General features: G+C 43.0%; 2 protein-coding genes across 3 annotated transcripts; both read left to right on the top strand.

The window, feature by feature from the left end:
* Positions 1-300: 300 nt before the first annotated feature.
* Positions 301-9,798, top strand: pnpt1 (polyribonucleotide nucleotidyltransferase 1, mitochondrial). Its single transcript, XM_068719022.1, has 29 exons — positions 301-390; positions 1,039-1,159; positions 1,458-1,518; positions 2,251-2,325; positions 2,499-2,604; positions 2,713-2,762; positions 2,877-2,940; positions 3,027-3,074; positions 3,235-3,348; positions 3,525-3,711; positions 3,798-3,849; positions 4,008-4,065; positions 4,221-4,317; positions 4,407-4,509; positions 4,760-4,830; positions 5,055-5,091; positions 5,424-5,490; positions 5,624-5,713; positions 5,816-5,869; positions 6,315-6,424; positions 6,537-6,608; positions 7,014-7,077; positions 7,178-7,261; positions 7,442-7,525; positions 7,661-7,767; positions 7,961-8,016; positions 8,151-8,229; positions 8,317-8,364; positions 8,458-9,798. The coding sequence occupies exons 2-29, from the start codon at positions 1,041-1,043 to the stop codon at positions 8,611-8,613; spliced, it is 2,313 nt and encodes a 770-aa protein (XP_068575123.1). The 5' UTR covers positions 301-390; positions 1,039-1,040; the 3' UTR covers positions 8,614-9,798.
* Positions 9,799-10,150: 352 nt separating this feature from the next.
* ppp4r3b (protein phosphatase 4, regulatory subunit 3B) lies at positions 10,151-19,101 on the top strand. 2 transcript variants are annotated; one of them, XM_068718973.1, is made up of 16 exons: positions 10,151-10,633; positions 11,235-11,290; positions 11,859-11,957; positions 12,101-12,724; positions 13,381-13,458; positions 14,041-14,157; positions 14,316-14,432; positions 14,671-14,802; positions 15,022-15,124; positions 15,222-15,263; positions 15,515-15,673; positions 15,915-16,084; positions 16,204-16,343; positions 16,447-16,595; positions 16,684-16,823; positions 16,939-19,101. In XM_068718973.1, exons 1-16 carry the CDS (start codon positions 10,492-10,494, stop codon positions 17,047-17,049), a joined length of 2,379 nt encoding a protein of 792 aa, XP_068575074.1. In that variant the 5' UTR covers positions 10,151-10,491; the 3' UTR covers positions 17,050-19,101. The 2 variants fall into 2 exon arrangements, with proteins under 2 accessions (XP_068575074.1, XP_068575083.1); XM_068718982.1 differs by lacking the exon at positions 14,041-14,157.
* The last annotated feature ends 298 nt before the right edge of the window (positions 19,102-19,399 follow it).

Raw genomic sequence — 19,399 nt, 5'->3', positions numbered from 1 at the left:
GTCACTGATGTACTGAGTCCATTATTCAGAAACATTTGGAGGAGCTGTGTGACAATGTGAATACAATACAGACTCATGTGGGCAGTGGTTGATCAAATCAATGGAAATAGAGGCACAAGTTCTTGAAAAATGAACTCAAATGATCTAAATCTACACAATCTAAATTATATTATACAATTATGTATTTATTATGAATTATCATCATGGTTGATCAGTGTGTTTATAAATGTTCTTCCAAACTGAAAGGTGATCTTTATGAGGCAGTCCTGACACCTAGTGGTAGGGATTACAAACACTATACTGAAGGTTATTTGAGGCTCACAAGCTGCTGCTGCTACCTCTTCTCTGATGTCTACATGATCTTAGATGGGTAATTGAGTTCTATTGCCTGTAAGTTTACCAGTTACATTTGAGAAATACAGTGTGAGCATTTGACAGTTGGCTAGCTTATGGAGCCTGGTAGGTAAAGAGATACAATGTTTGACAATTCAAATATCAGTTATTAAGTATAAGTTATTTGCCTTCCTGAAAAAGGATGGTTAAGAAATGAAACACATGACACGTTAATAGTTTTTGCATGTGGGACATTCTGAAGTCAAAGACTCCATGAATTGAAGCTGAAAAACGTCAAATGTAGCATCAAGTCCCGTGTTTAAAGGGGTCAAGAACAAACAAACAAACTCATGTAACGTTATTCAAATTCATGACATTTTTGCCTCTCTGTTTGTACTGATTTCTATCAATATCTACGCATTCAAATGTCCCGCCAAAGACTTCCGGGAACTACCTGAGGTCTACGGGAATCACGTGACGATCAAGCGTTTTGAACTTCCTTTGACGCGACTCCCTCTTTTTACGGCTCTGCATTTTGACGTTACTCACGTACCTTGGCCGGTCCAATCAGGAGAGGCGTCAATACAACGTACTTCCGCACACGTGACTTAACTGACATGGAAGCCCCCATGCGCGCATCTGAACTGTAAAGGCACTGACTGTCACCCCGATACTTTCCTTTGTTTTGTTTTCGTGTTTCTGCAGATATGAGGTATTTACTCCGACTCGGGCACTCGTTTGCCCGCCTTCACGTCCGTTTATGTCACCAGAGTGTTTACAGCAACCACGCAAATCCACGAGGACTGGTAGTGGACCTTGGGGAGAAGTAAGTTGACTTTCCCGGCTTCCTTTCTCTTCCAGTAGCTGTTAACAAGCAGGGCGTGTTATTTTATTTGTATTTCTTTACGTCTACCTAATTGTTTCTGTATCCTCCATCAAAGCGTATTCGTTGCTTATGGATCCTCCCTTTCTCTCATGTAGCTCTTAACCAGACCTAGAACAGACTACTGGGAGGTACTGGGAACCAGAACACAGGGTCACACGATGCCACCTTACTGCATGTAATATATGGTTTTAGTTTGTACCACATGTTTGATGTGTGGTGCTCTTGTGTTGTTTTGTAGGAAGCTCGAGATCTCTTCAGGGAGGTTTGCTAGATTTGCTGATGGATCTGCTGTAGTACAGGTAAGAAACACAATGTCATCAGTCACATCAAACAGGTGTCTGGATTGGCAGCATCTGGAAGTTGCTTGACATCCTTTCTGATCCATATTCTTTATAATATGTTTGCATTTTACTTTACATCTTATTGTTGTGGTTTTACTATTTCTTCTACTGTCTAGTATTTATATTCACACCATCAAGTGTCTGTCCGTCCTCTGGTGCTCCTCCTGAGGTTCCTCACATGTTTCCCTGTGATTTGTGGGTCTTGGATATCATACATTGTGTGTACAGCTGATAAAGACCTGTGATCTGTTGCTTTAAAAGTCAAATTGACTGATCTGACTCTCAAATATTTAACCAATGCAAAAATATTACTAGGTAATAGGGAATCTTCCAAATTAAGATGATGATTTTATACACATCTGATGTAACTTTACCCAGTTTTTTTAGATAGCGTATGTTTCATATTCATAAGACCAGTGTACAAATAGCTCTTGCTTTTGTTTGTGATAGTTTGGTTGAACACAAATGTATTTAGAAATATGCAACTTGTTCATGAGCACCTTTAAAAACAGGTAGACAAGACAGTTTGTCTTCCCCCACCCCCACTAAAACACATGTAGTCCTTCACTGCTTAAAAAGGAGTGAAGAAGACTTCAGTGTGTTGTCGGGCTAAACTGGCCAGTTCCAGATGTGTGATGCTATATGTGATATCTTTACGTGTTTTTTACTAATCGCTTTCTCTTTTTGAAGCTGGGCGATACCTCTGTGATGGTGACTGCTGTGAGCAAAACCAAACCTTCTCCGTCTCAGTTCATGCCTCTTGTGGTATGTTCTCTAACATCACAGTAAAAATACCTCCATGTCATTAACCATTACGTAGTTAGGAAGTGTTATCCAGCCTGGCTCCATCAGTTTCCTGTGACTCTGTTCACCAGGAGCAGAAACTTGAAAGATGAGTTAAAAAGTATTTGTGAATGAATGTCTGCTCTGATTGACAGGTGGACTACAGACAGAAAGCAGCTGCTGCAGGCCGAATCCCCACCAACTATTTGAGGCGAGAGATGGGCACCACTGACAACGAGATCCTCACCAGCAGACTCATAGGTCAGTTGATAAGAATGTGTCTTTTGATATGTATGTCTTTAATGCAGCAGGTCTGTGTGCTGACGTTGCCTTGAACTCTGACTAATGCCGATGTTATACTTTGCTCAGACAGGGCGATCAGACCGCTGTTCCCTCATGGCTACTTTTACGACACTCAGGTCAGTTCAGTTTTTTTTTTTTTTTACCCTTATCTGGTAATAGTTTCACTCTCTTTTGCTTTTTGAACAATGATGATATTAATGTCCATGTGTGTACGTCCATGTCTCCTGAAGGTCCTTTGTAACCTGCTGGCAGTTGACGGCGTCAATGATCCAGATGTGCTGGCCATTAATGCAGGTGAGTTAAATCTCAGCCGTCCATGTTTTCCACAGAGCAATAGTGTTTTAGATCCTTAGCTTAAACAATATTTTCTTTTGTCAAAGCGTCTGCTGCTCTGGCCCTGTCTGACATCCCCTGGCATGGACCCATAGGTGAGGAACACACAACAGATTTAGGCCTTTTCACATATTTAGATTTATTGACCTTTTTAATGCACGTTTTCGCTCGTCTCTTCAACTTCAGATCCCGGGATATTGTTGCGCATTATATTAAATCTAGCTTGTAACTACTCGTGCGTCTGTGTTTGTTCAGGTGCCGTGCGCGTGGGCATGGTCGATGGAGAGCTGCTGATCAACCCCACCAGGACAGAGATGACGTCCAGCAGTCTTAACCTCATCGTGGCCGGAGCTCCCAGCAGTCAAGTGGGTAAGATGGCGAACGCTGTAAAAGTCAAAGAGGAGGAAGTCCTCATCTAGGCCTCTATTTATACGGTGGGCGGTACTACCATAAGGGTAGTGAACCACCACTTGGTGCCTCTTGTGGAGAGGAGGGCAAAAAGCCTGCACTTTCTAACGCCGAGCATTCTGCTCTCTGTCTGCCAGTGATGATCGAGGCGTCGGCTGAGAACGTGCTGCAGCAGGACTTTTGCCACGCAGTGAAGGTGGGAGTCAAACACACCCAGCAGATCATACACGCCATCCAGCAGCTGGTGCGAGAACAGAAGGTCACCAAGCGCACGCCGGTCAAGATCTTCTCAGCCCCGACTGACATGGTGGAACATGTTCGGCAGTAAGACCAGTGATGAAACTCGAAAATGAGACAAAACAAAATTCAGGATTTTTTTTTAAACTTGTTTTTCCTTTTCTTCCTTGCAGGTCAGCTTCCAAGAAGATCTATGCTGTCTTCACTAATTACACTCACGATAAGGTGAAGTCTCTCATCCAGATGTTGTCTGTCAGTTTTCTGTTCCTTTTAATTGATTTAAAGCAGCTAGAATCGCTGATGTTTCTCTTCTCTGTGATACGACAATGTTTATGCATCTCTTGATTAGTAACGGTAATAATCTCATCACGATCTTGTTTTAGATTTCAAGAGATGAAGCAATCAACAAAGTGCGACTAGAAACTGAAGAGGACCTAAAAGGTAGATCACCTTCAGTGTTTGTGTTGCATGGAAAGACTTTCAAGTAAGCTGTTTCAAGCGTTGTTGCAACCCCCTTCACACAATACCTTTTATAACATTTTCTGTGTTCTTAATCTGTCAGCTGAAAAATGTCAATTCATGTCCTCCATGTGTAGAAAGATTCCCTCATGCGGACCCTTTTGAAGTCATTGAATCCTTCAACACTGTGAGCAAAGAAGTCTTCCGCAATTTAGTGCTAAATGAATACAAGAGGTAAGCCCCGCCCACGGTGACATTACTGTATGTTCTCATGACACAGGATGTGCCCTTTGTAACTGTATTTTTTTTTTGACGTGTTGTAGGTGCGATGGGAGGGAGCTGACTGCTCTAAGGAACATTTCCTGCGATGTGGACCTCTTTAAACCGCTGCATGGCTCAGCTCTGTTCCAGAGAGGACAAACGCAGGTAGCTACAGAGCAAAGCTAGATTTGTTGAAAGAAGAATACCGTTGTGTCCAAATTTGATGGACGAGATAGAGGACTGTTGTCCTCTACAACTGAAAAGATGAAAGCTGAAATACTGGGTTTGATAATGAATGCAATAGCAGCAGGACGGTGACCAGTGAGGTTCTGGAATAAGATTTTTACTGTGGAAAAGCCGCTCTAGTCTTTTAACAAAGAAAGCTCAGTCCTCTTCCTTTTTATTTATTTTATAGGTGCTTAGCAGTGTCACGTTTGATTCCCTGGAATCCAGTGTCAAAGCAGATATTATCACCACAGCTTTGAGGTAAAGTTATTACTCATTCATACTGTTGACATTATCAGGACAGTTCAGATACTGCTGGCCCTTACTTCTTTTATTATCTGTGTATTTCTGCATGTCAGTGCACACAGGGCTTCATCAGTGAGGCAGACTAAACTACCCACACACACACTAACAGAACCCATTCAACGTATGAAGTCTATAAAAGACAATGTAACCCAGGTCTTCCATTCATTTTCTCTCTGCAGCGGCATCAAATCCAAAAATTTCATGCTTCATTATGAGGTGAGTCATATCCTGTTTTCATTTTTAAATTCACTGAGATTATTAGATGTATGATTCTATATCTTAAAGTGGAGGTGAAATGAAAAATGTACCTTTTAACCCTTTTAAATCACATCCCTCATCATGTTTTGCATATTTAACAATATATGTAAATAAAGAAATATTAATATAAATATTCAATCATCTTTTCTTCCCGTAAAAACATAATGTGAAGTGTGCTTACTTGAGCTAGTACCGCCCAATTTCAACCAATGACTACGTAAAAGTACAGACGCTAAAGACGCTCTATCTTCATTGGGACTTTAAAATCAACTTTGCCTTTTTCATTTCAGTTCCCTCCATATGCAACCAATGAGGTTGGGAAGATGGGAGGCATCAACAGGAGGGAGCTGGGACACGGTTTGTGTTAAAGTTTGTTCTACTTGTATTCAGGGTGTGCTGACCACTCGCTCCCATCAAGAGTCATCTGGACATAGACGTCTTCGTGTTTGTTCACGTTTGTGTCTATGTGTATGTATTTATTCATGTTCAGGGGCCCTGGCTGAGAAAGCGCTGAGACCAGTCATTCCTAAAGACTTCCCTTTCACTATCCGGGTCACTGCTGAGGTGCTGGAGTCAAACGGTGAGTGTGGTGACACAGTTTCGAAAGAGTAGAAGCACCACAGGAAACGTGTTCACTGTCTGGCAGGATGTCTCAGACCGGATCCTCTTTATCTTCTCTCAGGATCTTCCTCAATGGCTTCAGCGTGCGGAGGCAGCCTCGCTCTAATGGACGCAGGTACTGCATGAAATGGCTCTTTTACAGTTAATAATCTCTGTAGTAAAATTGTTCATATTTATTATTTTTTACTTGACTTTAATGCTGCAGCAACCAACACAACTCAATAAAACAGACCATTATATCTAGGATTTATATATATAATCTAAATGATGTTGCATTAAAAGTCTATAATTAGATGATATCTAAAATTTGTACTGCAGTAGCAAATACTTTAATTGTGCACTAAATAAATACTCAACACGCCATAAAACTCGACAAGTGAAAACATATTTATATTTTTTAGAATAGACAGATTCTTATCATGCTCCTCCAAACAAATTAAAGATGGATAAGCAGGATAGGGTTGCTAGATTCGGTTCTGTTTCAGTGTTTTTATTCACATATAATAAAGTGCTTCTTTGTGATAATATGTAGCTAACATGTCTAGATCTGTGTCTCCCAGGTGTTCCCATCTCTTCCGCTGTGGCAGGTGTAGCAGTTGGCCTCATCTCCAAGGCCAACCCAGAGAAACCTGCAGAGATGCAAGACTACAGACTACTCACTGATATTCTGGTACATACAACGTGTGACCGACCATCTATGAAAAAGGAAGAAAGAGTTTAGTTAAGCGGGACATATTCCTTAAAAAGTTCTAATTATTAGCTGATTATTGTGTCCTCACCAGGGAATAGAGGACTACCTCGGAGACATGGACTTCAAATTGGCAGGAACAAACAAGGGCATCACTGCTTTACAGGTACCGTGTCAGATAACTCAAAGCAAGTGTTCACTCAGTCGCTGAAAACAAAATATATTTACCTGAAAAGATAACAATTTTTCATAGAAATATTTTACCTGGTTCATTTTTAGAGCTGGATAAACATAATTTGGTGCTATATCAAACATTGAATAAAAGACCAAAGAAGATTTAGAGCTGTAATTTAGGATTTGCACGTCTTAAATACATAAAGTTTATTATAACATACTAGAGGGTTACTCTTAGGACAGATTGTAAAGCCCCTTGAGGCAAATTTTGTGAATTGTGATATTAGGCTGTTTAAATAAAATAAACTTTGAGTTGTTGAGCTCTTAATGCCACTTTTATCTTTTGTCCTTTGGTTCATATGTTACACTCGTTTACACTCGTTTATTAAACCTCCAGGCTGACGTGAAGATCCCGGGTTTGCCTCTGAAGGTGGTGATGGAGGCCATCCAGCAGGCCACAGGTGAGCAGTGACACTGAACATTTAACAGAAAGAAATAGGTGTGAACATGTTTTTTTTTTGGTGGCTTGATGGACTTTGTTTCAATTTTATTATGTTCCAGTGGCAAAGAGGGAGATCTTGGGCATCATGAACAAATGTACGGCAAAACCCAGAGAGACGAGGAAAGAGAATGGACCTGTTATTGGTGAGCTTTGAGTTTAAACATGCGTTGAGTATACCATGTAGACAGAAGGCCAAATCAAGCTGCTGAGTATCGGTTCATAATCACATGAATACTGGGCTTCCACAGGAATGCACACCCAGCTTTTGGCACATTTTACTGTGTAAAGGAAACTGATGTGTGCCGGTTTTATCCTGTCTTCAGAAAATGTCCGGGTGCCTGTTTCCAGACGAGCTCGCTTCGTCGGTCCAGGCGGCTACAACCTTCGCAGGTTACAAGCTCAAACGGGTAACAAGTCATTTAAAATTCATACTTGACTGAATCAGAAAACCAACCAGCATCATGATACCTTTGTGAATGAAGTACAGACGATACAGACTCCTTAACAGAATGGTGAAACAGTCATTTGTTTTTCTTCTTGAGGTGTGACAATAAGTCAGGTGGACGAGGAGACCTTCTCTGTGTTCGCTCCAACACCAGGAGCCATGAATGAAGCCCAAGACTTCATCAGTGAGATCTGCAAAGACGATGTGAGTCTCCACCGCTTTTAGGTTAAGTTAAACCCACAACAAAGAGGACTTCCTTGTATCACTATATCACAGGGATCTGAACATGAGGCTGTTTGTACATGCGTGTAAATTCATGGCTCCACACGTGTGTGTGTGTGTGTGTGTGCATAAACAAATGTGTGTGTGTGTGTGTGTATATCTTTTTATGTTGCAGCAAGAGCAGCAGCTGGAGTTTGGTGCTATCTACACTGCCACCATTATTGAGATAAGGTAAAGCAGTATATTGTTGACTGTAAAAGAGTATTTGATACACAGTTGAAACATCTTATCTAGTGGAATTGTTTTCATTATCAATGCATAAATCTAAGCTTTATCATCTAAAGCCTTTTCCTGCTCTGCTTCAGGGACATTGGTGTGATGGTGAAGCTTTATCCCAACATGAGTGCCGTCCTGCTGCACAACTCCCAGCTGGACCACAAACGGGTCAGTGGATTTGTTTGCCTGCGTGTCTGTGTTTGAGATTGAAATTATTACTTAAAGGTAATTTATTTGTAATTTCCCTCTTTTTAGATCAAACATCCAAGTGCTTTGGGTTTAGAGGTGGGACAGCAGATACAGGTAGGTGTCACTAGCTACAGGCTGTGTTGTCAGAATTAGCCTCCTGTGTTCACGTTCTGGGCTCCTTGTCTCTGACTGGACTTGTGCTAACAGGTCAAGTACTTTGGACGAGACCCGACAGATGGCAGGATGAGAATTTCGCGGAAGGTGCTCCAGTCTCCCGCTGTGACTGTTGTCAAGACGCTGAGTGAGAAACAGAGCATCTCCATGGGTCCAAGCGACGGCCACACGACCAGCGGCGATTTGTGACACACCAACTTTTGTCTTTGCCAACAAAGTGGATTTAAAATGAGTCGATTTTTTTTTTTTTTTTGCTACAAAACGTTTCTGTTGAGAAATCGACCAAACCAAGAGCAACAGGACATGAAGAGGTTTCCCCTGCTGTCGTGGGCATGGAGGTGATTAAACGGCACTGGAAGGAACCGTCGCTCATCAAGTGCAGCGTCCTGCTGTCATCAGTGGATATGCACCGACTGAAAAGAACACTGAGCGGGAGACACATTTTAAAGTTTTATTTTGAAGTGTTTACGGTGTCTTGTTTTCGGATCGGCCCCCTCAGTTATCATTGAGAGCATCGAACAGGAAGAGGGTTTTCTTTCAGCACCTCCTCCAATGTCACCGTGCAATGCATCAATGGTTTCCTTATTCACATGTGTGAGAATGCTGCTCTTGTGGTATTGTGAGAGTTCCATATTTGGTGTCCTCTGTGGGTCCAGTGAGTCCTCTAAACTGCCAGGATCAAGACATGGACAAAGAAAGCAAAGTGGGAAGAACACGGTGTACAGTTCTTTTTAAATATTCCCTTGAGTTTACAGTATATGTGAGTCATCTGCAAACAATTACTTGTTGCTTTGTAATGTTAAAATTCACAACCATTCACAAGTATAGCATGCACACATAAAGAACCAGACTTCTATGTCGCCCGACATTCAGATGCCAACCAAGAAATACACTTGAGTTCCACAAATTGCACTCGCAGAGAGAAATGTCAAAATTAATCTGGTGTTTAAGAGTTTCACACACCCACGAGATGCACAACCCTGAGTCTTAAGAAAATTGGGAAATACCCACGTCAGGAGCTGCTGTGCCTGGATCTGGTCCTTGTGTGATAGACTAATTATTTGGCCCTTGGCAGAATTTGCAGTTCAATTTAATAGTCTCAACCCTAAATGTGTGGAAGAAATATGCACCAAATTAAGATGGAATCTCCATGGGGGAATTAATTAAGCTCTGTTAATGCATTTACTCTTCCACTAAGTCTATCTTGTAAACTGGAAGCAGTATTCTGAATAATTTACAAAACAGTCTATCAGTTGTATAAGATATCTTTGGGTAGGGGAAGTACAGTACTTACTGCAGCACAGAGGATTTTTTTTATAGGTTGGAGTACACACTTGGGATGCTCAAAATAAACTGAGGTGGTATTGAAATCAATTGTTTTGTGTCTGTTTGGCTTACTGGTACGATGGCCAAGTGCTCGAAAAACAAAACGCTGAATATTAAGCTCTCTGGTCACAAATGTTTGGAAATTAATTAACTCATAAATTCACCAACAAAAAAAAAATCTGTGAAAATGTGAATGTGTAGCCATTTAAAATGAATTGGTTGTTTTCCGGATATATTTTCACACACATATTTTGTAACTATGTTATCGACAGGTAACTGCTGCTGCTATGACTTGTCTTGCCTGTAGGGGGCGCGTTAGACTTCTCGCGCTGCGGTTTCGCCATTGGATGACGTCGCTCGGAGGAGGAGACCCCGCGGCAGTTAGCGCTTGATTGACGTCGAAGAAGAAAAAGAACACAAGATCGGATTACAAGATGGCGGTCTGTGGACGTTAGCAAAGAAGGCCGTTAAGAGTTGTTGTGTTCTCTTGTGAATTTTACTGGTTGATAACAGGGCCCTCCTGTCGAGCTGTTTCACATCGTGAACGTAATGTGTTTATGAATCAGCTACCGATACATTTCACAGCTATTGTTGAACTTTACTGTAGACGTGCATGTTTTTATATAACATGCGGGTGGAAACAAAGTTAACAGGTCGAGGCTAGGAAACCACCAGACGTGGTGTGAGGTGATTAGCTTGTTAGCTTAGTTAGCTAGCCAGCTAGCTCCGACTCGGTTAACCATGTCGGACACTCGGCGGCGGGTGAAAGTGTACACGCTGAATGAAGACCGGCAGTGGGACGATCGGGGCACCGGACACGTCTCGTCTACGTTTGTTGAACGTCTGAAGGGAATATCGCTATTAGTTCGAGCAGAATCAGACGGTGAGTTCACAGTTAGCACAGCCGCATTGATGCTACAGTTAGCTTAGCGTTAGCACGCTAACTTCTGGTTGTTCGGACAGAATACAATTGGCCACTATGTGTACTTTGGTTATCTTATTTGGGATTGTTTCTTTGAGTTAGCTTTTTGAAGCCAGTGTTTCCTAGCCGTCAGAACAACCAGTATTATCATTGCCTCTGGATAAAAGGCTAACATGTAATGAATAGCTGGTGCTAGCAAGCTCGTTAGTATAGCAGGCGATTTCAGTAGCATGGGGGGGCCTTTAAAGTATTGTCTTAAATGTACAAACTTCTTATTACTCGGGTTAGTAAACCACTATCCACTCAAAGATAACCCCAAAAAATGAACAACACTGGAAAAAGCTAATTTAGCGATAACCCCCCCTCCCCGCTGTTAGTTTTACGGTAGTATTTGTGCAACATTGTTTTATTCATCGTTTCACATTGTCTACTTACATGCTCTCTGACTGCCACACAGGTTAATTAACCTCAACCTTCAATAATGCTATGTGGTTATGTTTGTTGTGAGCATTGGCACTATAGCTCGGAGATGAAAAAGTTACCCAAGTCTTTGTGTTTTTAGGATCTTTACTATTGGAGTCGAAGATAAGCCCGAATACTGCATATCAGAAACAACAGGTAAGAATAGATAATCGGAGCCTGGATCAGATACAAAAGACATGCCCGTGCAAACCTCCAGTATTTCCTACATTAGAGTGTGAAAATGTAATCATTTCAACATTGAGGCCTGTTGCTTGACAAGTGCTGCTACACAGATACAGTGCAGACAATGGTATTTCAGTATCTGGTCCCAGTGTAAACCTGGTCACAATACCAGTGAACTTGTTTTTCACCATTTTAACAGTCAGTACAATGAGATAGATAACACACATGCCACATGGTTTGAGATAATAGATCTGACTGTAGACAAAGTAACCTCATTCATCATTTTAAAGGACATCAAAGGATTGAAAGAGCTTGTGTGTCTGTTGGTAATATGTGATGCCTTACTCTTCTTAAGGCATGTTTTGATAGTGTGTGTGTGTGCGCGCGCGTGTGTGCGTGTGCGTGTGTGTGTGTGTGCGCGAGAGAGAGAGAGAGAGAGAGAGAGAGAGAGAGAACGCATGCAACTGTGTTTGAGTGTGTCCTGTAAACACGATAAGTATTTCTTTGTATACATTTTGATGTTTCTATTTCCTCCTATCAGGACACACTGATTGTCTGGTCGGAAGCAGATAATTATGACCTTGCCCTAAGTTTCCAGGAAAAGGCGGGCTGCGATGAGATATGGGAGAAGATTTGCCAGGTAAAGAAAATGTTGTTTACTGAAGAATACACAAACAGCAGTGGTGCTGGCTTGCTGAGTTCTATTGACGCTACTGCCAGAGGCAGTACATTAGTACTTCTAGTTTATCTTTATTTCATATCTGCCAACTATTTATTTCCCAGGTTCAAGGCAAGGACCCTGCCCTGGACATCACCCAGGACCCTATTGATGAGTCGGAAGAGGAGCGCTTCGAGGAGATTCCAGAGACGAGCCACCTGGTGGAGCTCCCTCCTTGTGAGCTAAGCCGACTGGAGGAGATCGCTGACCTGGTTACCTCTGTCCTGTCTTCGCCCATCCGGAGGGAAAAACTCGCCCTGGCCCTGATGAGCGAGGGCTACATCAAGAAACTCATGGGTCTCTTCAGAGTATGCGAGGACCTGGACAACAGGGAAGGCCTACATCACCTCTATGAGATTGTCCGTGGCCTCTTGTTCCTCAATAAAGCGGCCCTCTTTGAGGTGATGTTCTCTGATGACTGTATCATGGATGTGGTGGGCTGCCTCGAGTATGACCCAGCGCTGGTTCAGCCTAAACGGCACCGGGAATTCTTGACCAAGACGGCTAAGTTTAAGGAGGTGATCCCTATCACGGACTCTGAGCTGCGGCAGAAGATCCACCAAACCTACCGGGTGCAGTACATCCAGGACATCATCCTGCCCACGCCATCTGTTTTTGAGGAGAACTTCCTGTCCACACTCACCTCCTTCATCTTCTTCAACAAGGTGGAGATTGTCAGTATGTTGCAGGTAAGGGTCCAAACCAGGTAACTTGTATTTTTCTTTAAGGCACATTTATCAACAAGCCATTGTCTTTTCTGTACCAGGTTTCATTTGCTGTTGAACTGATTACAGGTGAACATTTCTGTATCTGCAGTGTTTCCCTAAATCTATAATCAGTCGCCACTGATTGAAAATTGTGTAAGCGACAAAAGCTCATGCGTGTGTGCATCGAGTGTTGTCTTGTGACAGTTGAACTACTCAAATATACAATAATAAAAATATTTTTGAATGGTGTTTGAAAGATTTATTGTACTGCTTTTAAGTGGATTTCTTTATGTGAGTCAGGTGTTAATTTAAAAAACAATTTATGCCACACGATCGTTTTCATAATGCAAACAATAACTTACAGTCCAACCATTTCATATTCAAGTTTTCTACATCCTATGATTGTATTTTAGGGTTAACGATGGGTGAAGCGGCTGTCTTTAAGAATCATGGGTTCCCTCAGTGTTTGTTTTTGGAATAGTTCACTTTAAAACAAATCTTTTTTTGATGCTAAAGTTGAATAAAGTGTCCAGGATTAAGTTGTGTATTCCCCTTTCTGTTTGTATTTGGATTTCAAGCCTTTTTATTTCTTCAGTAGCTTGATTGATGAACCCTTTTTTTTTTTTCGTGTGCCAAAGGAGGACGAGAAGTTCCTAACGGAGGTCTTTGCACAGCTCACAGACGAAGCCACAGAAGACAGTAAAAGAAGAGAGCTTGTAAGTCAAACCGTTGTTAAATCTCCAGGCCAGATGTTGTGATACTATTTGTGTGTGTGTGTGTGTGTGTGTGTGTGTGTGTGTGTGTGTGTGTGTGTGTGTGTGTGTGTGTGTGTGTGTGTGTGTGTGTGTGTGTGTGTGTGTGTGTGTGTGTGTGCATTCAGTGTTGTGGGAATGTGCTCAGTATTACTGTTCCTGTTAAATGGATTCATTCTGCTGTCTGCAATGCTACATCTTTTACTAGGGTTAAATATTTACTGCACGGTTTTCCATAATGCTTTTGATGTCAATTACCTCGTTGTCTATTGGCTTCTACCGCTTTGGGGACATTATTCATTCACCAGTGCAGACCGTCACAGAGTGAAATATGAAATGATTGATTCTGTTCATGCAGTTGTCCTTTATTCTTTTGAAAAGCTTTGTATCACAGTGTTTGGGACTAAAAATACATTCTCTCACTGCTCTACAAGAACATGAAACACTGCTTGGGAATAGTATTTTTGACAATGACCGTTAACCGCTTGCTTTAATCTGTCTGATCAAACGTTACATCTTTTCTTTTCTTTTTTCTGTAAATTTCAGGTGAACTTTGTCAAGGAATTCTGTGCTTTTTCACAAACGCTGCAGCCGCAAAACAGGGACGCTTTCTTCAAAACTCTGGCAAATCTAGGCATTTTACCTGCTCTTGAAATAGTCATGGTATGTTCTGACCGTTGCATAAAACACTTCCTCGGTTTATCACACTCCATATTTGTTTTTTGTTTTTTTTGCTTATGAATAATCAAACTGCGGAAACATTTTATCGTGTAGAATTCTCTTTGTTCTGGTCTTCAAACTCCTGTTCTCCTCCTGTGCAGGGGATGGATGACCTGCAGGTGAGGGCAGCAGCTACAGACATCTTCTCTTACCTGGTGGAATTCAGCCCCTCCATGGTCAGAGAGTTCGTCATGCAGGAACCACAGCAGACAGACGACGTAAGCAACTGAACGTCACCGTCAACTAGTTTGATAAAACCCCCTCCTTTTTGTTTTTCTTTAAATTTCTTCACATAGAAGTGGAGCCTGTATAGTTCAGGGAATCCCTAATCTCTCTTTAAAATGAATGGTCTTCTAGAAGCGTTAGGGTTGCATACCGTGTCGTGCAAAATCTTCATTGAATTCCTCTTTTAATTTTAACTGTCTTCTTCTGTTTGTGTTTTCTTTTGTTTTGCAGGATGTTCTGCTGATAAATGTTGTGATCAAGCAGATGATTTGTGACTCTGACCCAGAGTTAGGAGGAGCGGTCCAGCTGATGGGTCTGCTCAGGACGCTCATCGACCCCGAGAACATGCTGGCTTCCACCAATGTAAGCAGAACCAACACACACACACACACACACACACACACACACACACACACACACACACACACACACACACACACACAACGGTTTTAATGGTGACTGGCAGTATAACCACGTATTGATGGCCAGGGTCACAGTGCACATTACATTTCCCTAAATCGTTTTGCCCGCAGACACACTGAGGCCAACAGCTCTTATCAAACGCTCTTTGTTTCCTTACAGAAAACTGAGAAGACCGAATTTCTGAGTTTCTTCTACAAGTACTGCATGCATGTCCTGACTGCTCCTCTGCTGGCCAACACTGCACATGACAAAAACTCAAAAGGTGAGCTGGGGACAGAGACCTCGCATAAACCGGAGTGTTTCAGACTGTACGGTAAACAGAGAAGTTGACTGATCATTCCGTGTCGCAACCTTTTCAGATCTGCAGGAGGGATCCGCTAAGATCAACCCCGTCTGTCCAGGTGAGTGTTGCTCAACATCAACCATGAACTGCCCAAAAAACCCATGACTGGGGATTGTTTGTATTGGCACATAGTTACAGTAACATTTTAATTCTGTTTCAGTCTCGCATTACGTTCACCTGCACCCACCAGAAAGGGATCAAATAAATGACCTGTAATTTTGAATATAATTGCATAGTCTTCAGCTTAATGTGAATTTTTGAAGATGTTGCGTTGCTCATTTGCTTCGTGTTTTTTATTGTTTTGTGTAGACAACTTCCAGACAGCCCAGCTACTGGCACTGATCCTGGAGCTCCTGACTTTCTGTGTGGAGCACCACACGTATCACATCAAGACCTACATTATGAACAAAGACCTGCTCAGGAGAGTGCTGGTGCTCATGAACTCAAAGCACACCTTCCTTGCTCTTTGTAAGTTCTCTCTCTCTCTCTCTCACTCACTCACTCACTCACTCACTCACTCACTCACTCACTCTCTCTCTCTCTCTCTCTCTCTCTCTCTCTCTCTCTCTCTCTCTCTCTCTCTCTCTCTCTCTCTCTCTCTCTCACACGCCACTCTGCTGCGTTTTCTTTCCTTCTCTAAACGTTCTGTCAGTTGTCCTGCAAAAGCAAACTGCTTCGTTTTCACTAAGCTGTGTGTTTTTTGTCCAAGGTGCCCTGCGTTTCATGCGCAGGATCATTGGTCTGAAGGATGAGTACTACAACCGCTACATCATCAAAGGGAACCTGTTCGAGCCCGTCATTAACGCCCTGCTGGACAACGGCACCCGATACAACCTCCTCAACTCCGCCATCATAGAGCTCTTTGAGTTCATCAAAGTGGTGCGTAGTCACACAACAAGTGTCCCTTACTGAGATGCGTTCGCTAGTGTTGGGTGTGTGCACACGTAGCACTGAAAGTGGATTGGTTGTGATGTTCCACCATTTTCTTCTGTCTCCAGGAGGACGTTAAGTCTCTCATCGCTCACATTGTGGATAACTTCTACAAAGCACTTGAATCCATTGAGTACGTCCAGACTTTCAAGGGCCTAAAGGGCCGGTACGAGCAGGAAAAAGACCGGCAGAGTCAGAGGCTCAACAGGTCAGTGGGCTGACGGGACATAAAGGTCAAATCAGAGCAGCGGTTGTCTTAAAAGATTTATGAAGACACGAAGGAAGCTCATTGTCGTCACCTTTGTCTGTAGGTATCGTAGAGACGCACGGTCGATGGACGAGGATGAGGAGTTGTGGTTCAACGACGACGACGACGATGATGACGGAGAGGCCGTGGAGAAGAGCCGGATGGAGGATGACTTCTCCGACAGCTACGGCAAGTACATGGAAGCCAAAAAAGGTGAGCTGCTCCGGTGTTGCTGCGTGTACAGATTGCAAACAGTTTGCAAAACCTTCAAGTTCGATATTTACAATCCGTGTCACTGCAGGAGCTGCCAACGGAGCGAATGGTGCCAACAATAACGGGAAAGCTGCCGTGATCCCACCTGCCTCACCAGCCCTCACTCCAAACAACAGTTCAACTTCCTCCGTCAAAACAGTTGCACTTCCTGCCACACCAGTAGTGAAGGTAATGACAAACTGCAACAAACGGTAACACTCAGAAGGACATAATTTTTGCCTTGTTGCTTCCTATGTGGGCATTTTCCTCACTGCGTTGCTCCCCTTCCTGTTTCTCCTCCTAGACGGCTCTGGTCGGTTTGGTGGACTACCCCGACGATGAGGATGACGAGGAAGAAGACGAGGAGGAGGAGGAAGAGCAATCTCCAAGGAAGCGGCCCCGTCTGAGCTCTTAAGGCTAATTGTCCTCTGTTTGGTCGTAGTGGACGGACATTGAGTCCCTCCCATTCTTCCCTCCTCTGGTCGTCTCATTGGTCCTCGGCCTGCCTGTGCCACCTGTCAGTCTCGCTGAGGAGACGGGCGAAGACGAGCTCCCACCTCACCCAGTCCCTCCCGATCTCTGCTGCTCTTTTCTCCCTCAGTGGAAGGAGACGGAGAAAGACAAGACAAATCAGTCTGTTCCTTCAGCCTGTTGATTTTACCTCTTTTTTTTTATAACGGCCTCATCTAGAAGATCCCAAAATCCCCCTTTCTCTCTCCTGAGGGAGGAAACTCATGGACTCACCCAAACTCCCCCTCTCTTCCACAATACTCTCCTGCTCTCCCGGTTCTGACCTCCTTCCAAAACAACTTTCTCCTCGTCATCCGCCGTCCTACGTACCAACCAGAGAGGCTTCGGTGGACGTAACGTTGCCAAGGCTGTTCCCCGACTCTGCTCTGATGCTATAGCAACAGTAGCAAGGAAGCTGCGGTACCCACGCCCCCACGGGAACCCTCACGTGTTCTCATTTGAACTCTCCCTCCCATCCTTCTCGAACCCCAAACCAATGAGCTCCAGAGACAGAGGAAGCCAGAACACAACCAGCCAGCTCAGTCAGGCTAGCAGTGCTAGCCGCCATAGTTCTAGGAAGCTTGACTGGCTGAAGCAGCGAGGGCCGCCCTGTCACAGAACTGATCACATTTGTCAGGGGGGGGGGGTAGAGGGGATCTAGGCGACATAGAAGAATTAAATGACGAGGGAGGTCACAAATGTACCAGGACGAAAAAAAACTCAGCAGTTATGAGGCGTAGATCCAGAGGAGCAGGACTCAAACCTACAGAAGCCATGGCGCCAATATGGCCAAGGCACACACACACACAAACACACACACACACACACACACACACAAACACACGGCGTCTCACACACAGGACTGCGTATGTCAGGAATCCTGTGTTTCATGACTTTGTTAAAAAGTACTGTACAGATGTGTTTTGTTTTTTTTTCTTTCTTTTTAATCATTTTCCCTGATCTGATTTTCAAAGGGGAGAGAGAGATGCCTACCTACCTGTGTATTTTTGTTGTTGTTGCACAAACGGTGGGGTCCCTGTTCACCCCTTCAGTTCATTTGATTCAATGTAAAATGCAGAGAAGTTGCAAATGCTGGTTTTAAAAAAAAATAACATATTAAAACTGCAGTAAAGTCATTTTTGCAGCCAACATTTCGAGGATGTCTGGAGTTTTGTACGTTAGTGGATTGAAGAATTTCGTGGCCTCAATATGATGCACACACTTTTGTTTTTAACTGGGTGACGAACCTGAGCTGTTAGAGTAGATTTAGGGCACACTCTTGTTTTCAGCAGGTTTAAGACTCGGCCCCCTTCAGACTAGCGCTGTAACGCTGCTAGTGGTTAAACACCAAGGGGCCAGAGTGTTAAACACCAGTTGAAGCATAAAAACAACTCTCCAGATCAAAAATACGTTGAAGGAAAACTTATTTTTTTACTTTTCTTAAGTTTAATTCATATTCTATGATTGGATGAGCTGTTTATTCTCCTAGTTATGAAGAGATGATTTAACCCCAGAGTCGGTGCAGTTTTTTCGAGTCAAACTGTTGCTTAAGTGGAGTATTTCTGACGACGCACCGGTCTGACGACGTCAGAAGGCGGTTTATCGTCGGGTTGAAACCTTTCTCGTGTCGCATCGTCTCTCCACAAGCACACAAGAGGCCGGAGAAGGGAACCGGAACTCACACAGACGTCTGTCCAGAGCCTCCGAGTCATGAGCCGCCGGGTAGGAGCACATGTCAAAATATTATTGCCAATAATGTGCTTTTCAGGAGTTCAGTCGTACACGAGCAGCGGATTGTCTGTCAGCGTCACCCAACAATTTCACTGTTTTTGCCCCCCCCCCCCTTTCCTCCCCTTGATGAATTTGTACCAAGTGCATTTACTACCACTATCCATTCTTAACATTTGTATGAATTTATTTGATAAGTTTTGAAATTAAATGTGACCCTGACATTGAACTGGTAAATCTGGCTTTTGTTTTAGTAATTTACTGATTTGGCAATTGGAGCGACAAAATAATCTAATTGTTTCTGAATTATTCCGTTGGAGTCCAGATGGTTGTATTTGATCCGAACGCTAAAGCAGTTTTAGATGTTACTTGGTGGAATACAATTTGTACAAATTTTACAGCGAGGTATCGACATGTTTTTGTACCGGGAAAGTTATTCATGTTGAATGAAAATGTTCTAAATACAAAGGATGAATCCCTCTCTGCAGAACACCAAAGCACTCTATCCAGATTAAAACAGATCGGTC

Source organism: Cebidichthys violaceus, unplaced genomic scaffold (genome assembly GCF_023349555.1).
Source record: "Cebidichthys violaceus isolate CVI_PGR_0920_01 unplaced genomic scaffold, fCebVio1.0.p SCAF_10, whole genome shotgun sequence".
In the NCBI taxonomy this organism is placed as follows: domain Eukaryota; kingdom Metazoa; phylum Chordata; class Actinopteri; order Perciformes; family Stichaeidae; genus Cebidichthys; species Cebidichthys violaceus.
The sequence above is the reverse complement of the archived record's forward strand: the minus strand, read 5'-3'. Positions and strand labels throughout refer to the sequence as shown.

What these genes read in the sequence shown, in the direction of transcription:
- ppp4r3b (XM_068718973.1), top strand. Translation starts at nt 10,492, where the DNA reads ATGTCGGACACTCGGCGGCGGGTGAAAGTGTACACGCTGAATGAAGAC. An exon ending in AGTTCGAGCAGAATCAGACG is followed by an intron (nt 10,634 to 11,234) that starts GTGAGTTCACAG and finishes TTGTGTTTTTAG; the next exon opens with GATCTTTACTATTGGAGTCG. An exon ending in CTGCATATCAGAAACAACAG is followed by an intron (nt 11,291 to 11,858) that starts GTAAGAATAGAT and finishes TCCTCCTATCAG; the next exon opens with GACACACTGATTGTCTGGTC.
- pnpt1 (XM_068719022.1), top strand. Translation starts at nt 1,041, where the DNA reads ATGAGGTATTTACTCCGACTCGGGCACTCGTTTGCCCGCCTTCACGTC. An exon ending in CCCCTGGCATGGACCCATAG is followed by an intron (nt 3,075 to 3,234) that starts GTGAGGAACACA and finishes GTGTTTGTTCAG; the next exon opens with GTGCCGTGCGCGTGGGCATG. An exon ending in GGCCATCCAGCAGGCCACAG is followed by an intron (nt 7,078 to 7,177) that starts GTGAGCAGTGAC and finishes ATTATGTTCCAG; the next exon opens with TGGCAAAGAGGGAGATCTTG.